This window comes from Elgaria multicarinata, chromosome 3, assembly GCF_023053635.1.
Source record: "Elgaria multicarinata webbii isolate HBS135686 ecotype San Diego chromosome 3, rElgMul1.1.pri, whole genome shotgun sequence".
Lineage (NCBI taxonomy): Eukaryota > Metazoa > Chordata > Lepidosauria > Squamata > Anguidae > Elgaria > Elgaria multicarinata.
This window is the reverse complement of record NC_086173.1, coordinates 103,737,120-103,749,764: the sequence shown is the minus strand read 5'-3', so window position 1 is coordinate 103,749,764 and position 12,645 is coordinate 103,737,120. Positions and strand designations below refer to the sequence as shown.

Here is a 12,645-nt window from a genome sequence, read left to right as displayed (position 1 = left end):
CATCCCATGAAGCTGATTGGTAGGAGATTTAGGACAGATAAAAGGAAGTACTTCTTAACACAGCACATAGGCTGTGTTTATTGTGACCACACAATAACCAATGGTGGTTTAAGAAGTCAACTGTTAGTTGAATAGTCAACCATTGGTTATTGTGTTGTCTGTCAGGCAAAAAACACCCCATGGTTGACTATTTTCCTAAAATAACCAACGGAGAAAAACAACACTCTGCAGAGTTGAGTAGGTATACAAGTGTTGGTTAGCATGTTGTCTGTCAGGCTCTGTGGACTATTTTGCCCTGTTGAGTTGATTATTTCGGCTGCCTAGAGAGTCCTCTGGCAAGAGTGAGCAAAGCTGTGGCTGCTACTTTAGTCCATTTGGCAGACCTTTCAATGGCTGATGGGATACCAGCGGGAGGACTGGGGTGGAGAGAGGGCAGGGGATGTGTCAATCAAACACATAGTTGACTATTGGTCAACTCAACGCTGGGGTTAATCCACTCCACAGTTGATTATAATCATGTCAAGTGGGGAGTACCCCCTTGATAACCAACCCTGAATTTGAGTATTAACCACCATTGACTGTTGTGTTGTCTGAACACAGCCATAGTTAAACTATGTAATTTACTACCACAAGATGTGGTGATGGCCACCAATTGGATGGCTTTAAAAGCGGGTTAGACACATTCCTGGAGGGTTAGACACATTCCTGGCTACTAGTCCTAATGGCTGTGTGCTACCTCCAATATCAGAGGCAGTATGCCTATGTACACCAGTCGCTGGGGAACACGGGTAGGAGGCTGTTGTTGCATTCATGACCTGCTTCTGGGTTTCCCCTTGACAACTGGTTGGCCCTGTGTGAACAGAAGCTGGAGTAGATGGACAATTGTTCTGAACTAGCATGGCTCTTCTTATGATCTTATACATGAAGAATGTAGAACAGTCCTGAAAAGTTTTCTCACCTTACCCCAAGCTAAAACATCTTGCCACACTTTGATTTAAAGTTTTGCCCTTTGGATTGATGAGATGAATTCTATGGTTCACTACACTCACAGAACCCCTTTCAGGAGTGAAGTAGTAGAGATGTCCATGAAACTAAAGCCCCAAGAGGAACTCCACTATAATACTGTTTTTTCCTTTGCTGTGCCAAATGTATACTTTGTTACACAGGGCCTAATTCCATAAATGCATTAAAATTAATAAAAGAACTCATAGAGTAGCTATGCCAAGTCAACGTTTCTTACATTTTACCCTGAAGCCTTCTAAAGAGCATATTTATGGAATATTTTTCCATAGCAAATTCTAGTTAAGTGTGACTGCTTATTTACAATGCAGTTTTTGCCCAAAGGGCAGCATACAAATGCAGCAGTGTGACAAAAAAGACAATACCCACAAAAAACTCGTTTACAGGCATAAAACCATCTGTTCCCTCCAGCTGGGCTTCAGAGGGTTTTATTTTCTTTTGATCTTATAAAAAAAGAAAAAGGAAAAAAAGACCATCCATGTCCTCAGTGTCTAGATAAACAAAAATGAATGGTAATTATAACCATTTTACATTGATGGCAATGATAATTTATTGATAGAGATAAAATGTTGGACTACATCCAGTAGCCATTGGGGGCCTTTACATTTCTGGCACGCATTCATACTTCACTTGCTCCTACCAAGATACCAAATGGGAGACTTTATTCTTAAAGAATTTGGATTCTGCTCTATAATCCTTAAAACAACTGGAGTCTGCAGATCTATTTTGGATAATTTATATGATGTTTTCCTAAATTATACAGGCCATTGCTAGAGGAGGGTGTACAACTGTTTGATTGACTTCTGTATACCTCCCTCCCACCTCACAGGACAGATGGGATTCTTCCTGCTCTTATCCGGGTGGGAGCCATTGCTAGTGATCAGAAAAAGAAATGGTACATGTTTGATGGTCCAGTTGATGCTGTTTGGATTGAAAATATGAACACTGTGCTGGATGACAACAAGAAGTTGTGCCTTAGCTCTGGTGAAATCATTAAGCTAACAGAGGTATGCACCTCTTTTCCTGCTCTCTGTCTCTTGGCACCTCTGCAAACACCCAGCCACATATGTATGAACACATTTTGAGTCATTCGAAGGTTTGTTTACTAACAAAAAATTCTCCCTGAATGGAGGATGGTTTCCTGATATGTGTCCACGGGCTGATTTGCTCCATGGCCAATCATTGGAGCTTTTTGTCCTTTCTATGGGAGCAACCTTTTACGGTTTCTCCCTAAATAAATTGCTATATTTTATGCATAATTTGACCCAAACCTTTCACACAGTTTTTTGTCACCCAGCTAAAAAAAAAAAAAAAATGCTTTGCCAAAAGAAATATTTCAGGCTGCCTAAAGCAAGTCCTGAAGATTCTTCTTCTTTTTGAAATGTATAGTTTACTTATCTCTGAGGCCCGGGGGGGGGGGGGGGGAGGGATTTAGTTAAAATGAAATAATATGATTTTAGTGGAATATGCCCAAGTTAGTGTGTTTAAGATCACAACTCCAGTGTTTGCGCTGGATGTTGCTGTTCAGCACTGTGTTTGTCAATAATACAGAATCCCGGTTGCCTAAAATGCACGAGGGTCCATTTTAGGGACCCTCCACATCAGTCCTGCTGCCTAAGCCACTCACTGCACCACCCACTGCTACCAACATCTGACTGCTGTCTGAATAACTGCCCACTTGCTGCTGCTGCCCCCCGCCCAAAGCCTGTCTGCCGGCTTCCAAAGCCACCCTCCCACCCACTGGCTGCCAAAACCACCCCATCCAGGCAGCCAGCCAACATTCCCTCCTCATTTTTAAAACCTGGCTGGGGCAGAGGGGGCGGGGTGATGGTGATTCCCTCAGTTGGCCCGCTCGCTGGCAAAGTGCTGCAGGGCCTCGTTGCCCAAACCTGAAAGCCATGTGGGGCACAATTTTAAAACATTTTTGTTGAATAGCAGCTATCTGAACCAATCAGATACTGCCTTAGGGTGCGGGGGGGGGGGGAAACGGGGACACAGCCAATGAGGGCACAGGAGCAACTTAAAGACTGGTCTGTGTTCTCATTGGCTCTGTCCCCCACAATGGTAGTATCTGATTTGTTTAGGTCACTACTCATCAAAATGTAACTTACAAGGGGCACCATGGGGCCTGCAGGATTAGCTTCAGTGCTTCTTTTTGCCAACAGCGGGGTCAAATGAGGAGGAGGATGGCAGCTGCTGCAGTAGGCTCAGGGGCAGGGATGGGCCCTTTTGAGCCTCTGCGCCCTTTGCTCCTGCCCACTTGTGCCAACCCCGGACATTGGACCTGCTCAACATCACATTCACAACTTGAGATGCATAGTTTACCTTTGTACCGTTTGTGAAAAGCTGGGGAAACTTTGTGGTTTCTTACCTCTGACTTCTAGGCCATGACCATGATGTTTGAAGTGCAGGATTTAGCTGTTGCTTCTCCTGCCACTGTTTCCCGGTGTGGCATGGTATACCTGGAGCCCAGCATTTTGGGACTGCAGCCCTTCACTGAATGCTGGCTGAAGAAGATTCCGGACATTATGAAGCCATTTTCGGAGCAGCTGGAGTCCCTTTTCAGCAGATTCCTAGAGGTATTCTACTGCAGTATACCTAATATTTCGATTCAATGCAAAATCTTGTCAAATCCAGAGTTTAGCCAGCCGTAGGTATGATCCTATCATATTTGCCTTCAGCACTTTTAGGGAAGCCAGTAGGCATAGTTACTCAGGTGTCTGGAATTTCTGTGCTGTGCAGTAGCTAAACTCTCCCACAACCCAATTAATTTTAATTGGAATTGCAGCAAGATATTTTTTTTCTGAGCCTTGTGTCATTTACTTCCAAGATTAGCAGAATTATCCCACACAGAATGGTTGGTGGGTTTGACAGTTGTATAAACACCCTGGGGTTAATACAAACCTTTGGTGTTTTTGCACCTGGGACTTAACAGGGCTCTTGCTTCAGTCACTTTGTAACGTGTGTTGTAAAATTACGTTGTCCAGAATGCTCGCCTTGCATACCTCTCCAGCACCTTTTCTCCAGTGGTTAGTAACAGGGAAAAGTCTCAATGGTGATATAAGCCTCACATGAAAATGCTCCTAGTCGTTTCCAGTTCCACTAAATTTAGTCAGCGACAGTTTTTTCTTCCTGTGTGATGTTACCCTGAAGTACATATAGCTTTGAAAACTCAGCCTTGCCCTGTCAAGGACGCCTGTATACAATCACTTTAATGCCTAAACATAGGGCCAAACTACACATTACACCGGAATTCTGTGTTTGGAGCCTCCAATATAATTTTATTTTTGTAAAAGCAGCTGCATGGGAAGCTGATTTGGATCAGGGCGGTGGCATAGGAGTGTGTGTGTGTTTGGGAAGAGGATTCAAACTCTTTTTCCTCCATTGCCACAGCCCCGGTCCAGATTACCTTCTGGAGCTGCTCTTAGTTGCAAGCAGGAAGCTTGCAAACATGCAGGCTTGAAATTTAAAGCTGCAAGTTTCCCCCTCCTCTGTTATTATCAGTGTTGGGAAAATGTATACTGGGAGCACCAAATGTGGACCCCCACTACGATCAGAAAACCATCTCTAAAAAGAGCAGCCTGCTACAAGTTCTCCTGAATTTAGGAAACCTGGAGGCTTCTTCATCTCTCCCCGTTAATGACTGTTCTGTGGTTGAGGTGAAGAGTATTGATAGCATTCTTTGAAATAGTGGTGATGTCAGAAGAGTGTAGGCCTCTGTGAAACACCAAGCTGGTAAATAAATATGAGAAAAGTTAAATCTGGATGTCCCTAATTCTTTCAGGAATCTATAAGATTTGTCCGGAGTTCAGTAAAGGAGATAATTGCCTCAACGGATTCTAACCTGACAAGGAGTCTTCTGAAATTAATGGACTGTTTCTTTCAGCCCTTCATTCCCATTGAGGTAGGATTGTTGTAGCTATTGATGCTCACATTCCTAGAAGGATAAATTGCAATGGGCAAGTGGGTCCAACAGAACAATTGCATTTATATTAAAGAAAGAAAGGGAGGGAGGAAGACAGACAGACCAACAGGGTTCTGTGGGCAATTTCAGAGAGATTTTAGACAGTTACACTGGAATTCACAGTGTTTAGCCATTCTGTACTTTCTAATGATTTGTCCTATGAGTATGTCAAGAGCGTAAGTTCCTAGGTGCAATAGCAGTTCCATGACTTTGAGATAAGTTTAGCATTTATTGATACTGAAATAGAAGAAGAAAGAAATTGTACATAAGATTTGATTTTATGTTCTCTATGTTCTCTTTGAACAAGACAGGGTCTGATTTAGAACTAAAACCCAGATGTTAAATTGCTTTTAGGTTAATGCTAGGGCACAGTGAAATTGATGGCCAGGTACTTGGTTATGAGTCTAACCAACTAGGGTTCAATGGACCTCTTGTCCAAACAGTGTAGACCTCCTTTCAAGAAAGGCACCCAAACAATAAAATGGGGGAATTTAGAGAAATTCAGCAGATTATTTCATGTCTCATTTCATCACTAACTATTGGAGCAGTTCTAATATGACATTTGTACTTGTAATTGAATCTTCAGGGAATGAAAAGAATACCCCCGGAAAAGACAGCCCGAATTGGTGAACTGATCGAACCCTGGTTCATATTTGCTTTGATCTGGAGTGTGGGAGGGACAGGGGATGCCCAAAGCCGTGTATCCTTCAGCACATGGTTAAGGAGGAAGATGTCAGATAAGAAGGCAAGTTGATGGGAATGGGCTATCATCTCTGTGTTGCTAATGACTGCTAGAGGGCCTCTGCATCTCCAGAACGTGTGTTTTCATTTTTCAGAAGGACAGATAATAGGGTTACTGATTCATTATTGGGGGATACCGCAAAATATAGTGACTTCCATTAAATAAACGTAATTCCAAGTGCCTGCTCCGAGGGAAGCTCGGAGGATGGCAACAAGGGAGAGGGCCTTCTCAGTGGTTGCCCCCCGACTGTGGAATGATCTCCCCAATGAGGCTCGCCTGGCGCCAATATTGTTATCTTTTTGGCGCCAGGTCAAGACTTTTCTCTTCTCCCAGGCATTTTAACAGCATTTAACAACGTTAAGTTTGTTTTTAATGGACCCCAGAATTGTTGTTTTTAAATGGATACTGTTGTTTTTATGTTTTTTTTAATTTTTGTATACTTTTAATGTTTACTATTTTTAATTGTTGTAAACCGCCCAGAGAGCTTCGGCTGTGGGGCGGTATATAAATGTAATAAAATAAATAAATAAAGGAAGCTCTCTGAAATCATCTCCACACTAGCTTCATATTTGCCCCTTCTGAACCGAAGCCTAGTTGTGATGCTCACCATCGGTTTTCCTCTCCACAGATTGAAATACTGTTCCCAGAAGAGGGATTGGTCTATGACTATAACTTGAATGATGCTGGGATTAGCAGCCTTGAGGAAGAGGAGGATGAAGATGAAATGAATGTGGTAAATGAGAAGTTCATTGGGTGGGTGGGGGTTTTCAAATGACCTCCCCCCCATGCACACATGTTCAAAATATACATAATGGGGGGAGGGGGCTGCAAGCCTAGTTGCCTTGCAGAGATCCAGCTGCCGCTTCTCCCTGCAATGCATCTTACATCATTTTTAAAGTAAAAAGTAAGAAGAAGAAAAGAAAACAAGTGCTGCCACAGTAATCTCTCTTAGTGCGTCCTTCCCCTTCTCCCAGACCAATTCAGAATTGTTGGCTCCCCTGCCCAGATCAAACCCTCATTTAAAGAGGGCCAAATCCCCCCTCCCCACCCTTGGAGGAAGGTGGCGATTCAGGTAATTTGAACTTGGTGAAAGCCAGTCGTATTATTGACATTAATGGAACAAAAGCATTGGAAGTTTTGCACAGGGCTGCAGCTTAAGGGTCACTTACAAACCTCAATCTGTATTCCATTTCTGTATCAAGGAATTATAGGATGTTTTAAGCCTTTATCTGCTTCTTCGGTTTATCTCTCTCTGTCTCTTAGGTGTACTGGGAGAACTGGATGGATTGCTGTACAGAGTTTACCATGGTGCCTGATACTAGCTTTTGCGACATTATTGTTCCCACAATGAACACAGTCCAGATGGCATACCTGTTGGAAATGTTAGTCACCAACCATAAACCAGTAGGTTTCCTGAATTTCAAGTGGGGCTAATCTAGCATTGTAGCAAATGCTACATTCTTTTGCACTATCAAGCTAGCACCAGCACTTTGCTCAAACAGCCAGAAGAATGACTGCTCAGATAATAACATTTTCATGGAACTGTCTCTTTTTTTCTGGTTTGCTTCCCCCACCCCCACCCCCATCTGAAAGGCATCTTGTGTTCGGATCTGTTTCACCAGTTAACACTGTGATCTCAAAGGCTCAGTTTGAACAACCTTGTAGAGTCAGGATGGCAATGTCCCAGTATTCTGTCAAAAATCCAACTGGGGCTTGTCTATGTGCCCTATATACCCCATGGTGGCTGCACAGTGGTGCTGCATCAGTTATACAATGCAGCCGCCAACTCGTAGCCATCATGGAACATTTCCCCAAAACTGTGCACTAAAAAAGTAGCGGACTTACCGCAATTTTTCCATTTGTTGCGAGGTCATCACCATCCTTCTTCTGTATGTTGGTGGTGACCTTGCTTTGAATTCATGATGAGTGGTGGATTGTGGCCACCGTTTGGTTGCCAGAAGTGCAAGGAGGCTGGGCAAAAAGCAGGGGGCAGGCTCAGCGAACCAGATGGCTTTCGGAAAGCCCGCACTCCCTCCTGCCTTGGGGATTTCCCACCCCCATCCTGGAGTTATGATACCATGGGGTTTCGCCTGGAAGGAGCGGCAAAGCAGCTCCATGAAGACACCCTCCAAGTTGGCAAGTGGAAGTGGGAAAGTGCAGTTACAGTCTGTACATCCAGTGGTGACAATTTTCTTTTCCAAATGTAGGTTCTTTGTATTGGTCCTACGGGGACAGGGAAAACCCTCACTATAGCAGACAAGCTTCTGAAGAACCTGCCGCTAGAATATATCAGCCACTTTCTGATGTTCTCTGCTCGAACCTCAGCCAACCAAACCCAAGACCTCATTGACAGCAAGCTGGATAAAAGGTAAAACTCTCTTGTCACAGTAATGCTGCTTCTGATGTACTATTTTCTCCATATTTATTGCATTTATTTTTATTATTAATTATCCATGTTTCCAATTTTGCTGAAGAAGTTAAGCATAAAAACATAAATAGTTTAAAAGAAGAACGAAAATATTAAGGAAGTGGTTTAGTTGTTTACCCATCCTAGGAGCAGTAGCAATCTGGCAGGCTGATCAGCACCTCCACAGGACAAGCAAACTGACATTGGATAAATGTTCAGTGAATGATACAGCTTTGGGAATTCCTCCTTGTTCCTGAACCACTGGATATGTTGACCTTATTGACAGAAAAGATTCACAGACCCTAGGGCCTAACTATTTATGGAAACTGCCTTGAGTTCGGCAGTTTTGTTCATATCCATTAGGTTCTGTGGCATTACTGCTATTTTAGTTTTTGCCATTCAAAATTGATTATTTTATCTCCTGACCTCTAGTGGAAAGCTCATATGCAATATATTTTCTGCATGTTGTAAAGCTAAGCTCTTGAATTTCTACCAGCTAATATTGAAATGCTGAAAAGCATATTCTCCACTTGAGATATTAAAGCTTTTTTTTTTTGGTAATCATTCATGGATTATACACGGATTCCTCAGCCAGGCAACAGGATCATCACATTACATTTCGTTCATATTGCCCCATCCATAAGACATCTGTATTTCATGAGACAGAATTTGCTCCGTGAACTTTCCCCCCCCAGGTGTCTCTTAGCACGTGGCTCTCCTCTATCAAGAAATGGGTGGCTGGGATAGATATAAGATATAGAACTTTATTAAGGTGTGCAGCTCCACGTTCAGTCTATGCAGTATATTGCTTTTGAATTGTACTAAAGACCTTGACTGGAACACTTTCAGTATGTGTGCCACTCAGTAATTTTTATTCTTGTCTGGACATATACAGGCGCAAGGGAGTTTTTGGCCCTCCGCTTGGCAGGTACTTCATATTTTTCATTGATGACCTAAACATGCCAGCATTGGAGACCTATGGTGCCCAGCCACCCATTGAGCTCCTTCGGCAGTGGATGGATCATGACGGCTGGTACGATAGGAAACAAATCGGTATGATCTTTCCCTAACTTCTGTACATAAAATGGTTTCCTTTCCAGGCCAGCCAGGCTAGTACTCGAGTAACTTCCCTCTAGTTACTAGTATATAGTTCCCCCCCCCCAACCCCCCTGTTTCTTGGAGAGACATGAAATTTATATGCGCTGTCATTCTTCTCTGGAATGTTTTGTCAGGTACCTTTAAGAAGCTGGTAGATATTAACTTTGTCGGTGCCATGGGACCACCTGGTGGAGGAAGAAATGCTGTCACCCCACGCCTCACCCGCCATTTCAACTATCTCTCATTCACCGAAATGGAGGATAGCAGCAAGAAGAAAATCTTCTCCACTATTTTAAGCAATTGGATGGGTGGGTTATAAGGATGCAGGATTCTTCTTTCCTTTCTTTCTTGATTAGCCTCTGATGTGCTCTGTGATTGAGAAATGTTTGATATAGAATCGTGAGAGATTCTTGAAGGGGAATATTACTGCTCCTCCATGAGACCCTTATTTATTCCCTGCCATATTATTTAGACTACTATCTGTGGTGATCAATGATCTTGAGAGATACAAAGTAAGGTCATGCTGTGTAGTAGGTTCTGTTGCTGATACTCTGCTCACTTTTGAATTTCTTGTATATCTTTATTTGCTAAATATAATTAGTTAAATTGTCGGATCTGCCTTGGTCACAAAGCCAAATGCAGCCCACCAGCCATATATTGTGACGTGCCAGGGGCTCAATAAACCACCTGTCACTGCTGCGTGCCTGAAACTGCTAAAACAGGGCTTGTCATGTACATGATGCTAGTAGACTACATTTGGCTTCATGGGTAACAAGCTGTGTACACCTGGTTTAACCCAAAATTCCCTGAAAGATAATGAAGAAACCAAGTTCTTAATTTCACAATGCATGCAGTGGTATTTGCATACTTCACATGGTATTTATTAGGTTTTATTCAGTGCTGCTTTGACAAAGTTTGAGATTCCAGACACAATGTACTATTATTTATTATTATTATTATTTATTTATATAGCACCATCAATGTACATGGTGCTGTACAGCGTAAAACAGTAAATAGCAAGACCCTGCCGCATAGGCTTACATTCTAATAGGTAGGCTTTCCAAGGCACCACTGTTATTTATTTCCCATTTTTCCAGTGGAAAGGCAGAGTGCTTTCAAATATCTCCCTAAATATTTTAGACTAGATTTTCTGTTCAGTTTTCTTGGTGGAAGTGAAGTAAGAAAAATGGCATCAGTGTCAGTAAAAGGAGAATGCAAAATATTTTTATTTGGTGGGGAGAGAGACTGTAGTTTTAGCTGTATATTATAACAAGTTCCTATACTACTTAATTAATCCCTGATAAAATATATTTCTGCTGTACTCAAGTAAATCTAGAAAAAATTACCCAAGGAAGTTACCCTGAGTTGTATCCGTAACAGATATTTCCTCTTTAATGTGGTAGACTAAGGCCCAGTTTCTAAGCCCACATTGATTGTTCATCCAATTAGTCACCACAACAAACTATTCGAAAATAAAGTCCATTTCCCCCCTAATATAATACCATAGCTTCATTGTACTTCACATGAGGTATGCTAGCTTTTACCAGGCACCTCTCAGTTTGGAAGGAATATGGGGCCACCCAAAGAGAAGGTAGCGGTTTCTACGTAGGGTGATTCCTTAGGTATGTGGAAATATACCTATAGTTTATAAGGTAAAAGAAAGAAAAAAGTCCTGCAAATGGCTTGAGGAGAACTTGTGAGAGCCACCGCCCTTCCCTGGGTGTCAGTTAAGAAAAACAGTCCCTGCTCTCCAGGACTGCTCTCAGTCCTGTTCTAGGCTAACTGGAGCCCTGAACAAAAGTACTCCTCTTAGGGTAAGGGTGGAGAATCTCCAGTCTACCAGGCCTCTCCATCCAGTCCACTGAGGCCCTGGACAAGGCCCTTCCCCATCCTCAAAGCCATGTTCCTTGGAGAAGGCCGAGGGGAGAGGGAAGCTAGCTCAGTTGGGAGCCATTGCCTCAAGGCCCCTGGAGCGCTTTCAGCCAAAGGCTTCCCTTGCTCCATCAGTATTCCTCTCTGTGCATGGAGAAAAGGGCTCCGTTCTTAGTGCATAAGAATGGAAACACAGCTTGCTGGTGATCCAGGAAGAGAGTAATCTCTACCTAGATCATCAGCTCACTTGGATTCCTCTCTGTGCACTGAGAAAAGGTTCCCTTTTATTAGTGTGCAGGGAGAAAATGCAAGCAGCTGGCAATTCAAGCATTGCTCACGCTATACCTGCATCATCAGCTTGCTGTACTTCCTGATTGGCTGAGTACTGACAGTGGGTGGGGGAGATCATGGGTTTCAACCTTCCCTCCCCATAGCCTCCTCACCCCACGCTGCCCAGCTGATTGGCGAGGGTGTGTATGTATCATATGAATGGCATGTGTGTGTGAATAGTGTGCGTATGTCTGTATGAAGGGTGTGTGCAGGTGTGAGAGCGCATGGGTGTTCCCGTCCACTGCTACCAGTGGCCACACCCACTTTGGGCTCTGGCCCTGCCCTCTACTGAGGTAATGCTGCCCTTGGGCTGTAAATAGTTCCCCACTCCTGTCTTAGGGGGTGAGGATACGTTGCAACTTACTTTTTCTTTTCTTTTTTGCAGTCCCATGTGTTTACTGCGTAAAGTCAAAAAAGATATGCCCTTGCTTAATTGTCTGTGTAAAAGAAATGCTGTGCATGGGACTGACAAATGTATCTGTTGTCAGAGATTTAAAAAATCCCACTTCAGTTGTAAGGCAACTCTGTTTTATTGAGCGTAATACAGCTCTATGGAGAGTCATGCAGACAAAGGACTTCCCAGCTCACATTCTGAAAAGCAGGCATATTTATACATACTAGCATATTAACCAATTAGCAGTCAGAATAAAATCTCTACAGAAAACAAAGACAGATCAAAAACAACTTCTTCATTAAAACTTATCAACAGATAGCCCATAACACTTCTGGTTATGTCAGTTTGACTTGGATGGTCAGCTCTTCTATCAACAGCTAGCCTATTTTTCTTCCACTTTGTCAAGAGACCTTGGCAGGATCTACACTACAGCTTTAAAATGGTTTATAATGGTATTGACAACTGTTGGGGCTCATGTCACATTCCGTATATAGTTTTCAAAATGTTTTCATAGTGTTATATCCTGCTTGGTGTAGATCTGGCCCTTGACAGTCGGACATTCCAACAGGCATTTCCTGCAGACATGGCAGCTTTAGCAAATACAGCACATACAGGCACATACATTATTCCAATCTCATCATGCAGTTCGGTTCAATCGCATTACGCAGTTCTCTTGCAAGAACCAAACTGCATACAGAGGTCTACTAAGGCTTATGGCTTTGTTTTCTCACTGTCTTATGTCAACTCTTTTATATTTCTTTCTTAATTTTTTAGCTGGACGACTAGGAGAAATATGTTACAGAGATCCAGTCCGTAAG

The 12,645-nt window shown here is 42.8% G+C and overlaps 1 protein-coding gene across 1 annotated transcript in view; it reads left to right on the top strand.

The window, feature by feature from the left end:
* Positions 1–12,645, top strand: part of DNAH1 (dynein axonemal heavy chain 1) — a 122,153-nt gene that overhangs the window by 61,825 nt on the left and 47,683 nt on the right. The window contains exons 36-45 of the mRNA XM_063121137.1: positions 1,850–2,027; positions 3,405–3,599; positions 4,805–4,924; positions 5,571–5,729; positions 6,355–6,459; positions 6,990–7,130; positions 7,934–8,094; positions 9,029–9,186; positions 9,366–9,539; positions 12,602–12,640. Coding sequence (XP_062977207.1) covers positions 1,850–2,027; positions 3,405–3,599; positions 4,805–4,924; positions 5,571–5,729; positions 6,355–6,459; positions 6,990–7,130; positions 7,934–8,094; positions 9,029–9,186; positions 9,366–9,539; positions 12,602–12,640 — 1,430 coding nt within the window. The remainder of the gene's footprint in view (positions 1–1,849; positions 2,028–3,404; positions 3,600–4,804; positions 4,925–5,570; positions 5,730–6,354; positions 6,460–6,989; positions 7,131–7,933; positions 8,095–9,028; positions 9,187–9,365; positions 9,540–12,601; positions 12,641–12,645) is intronic.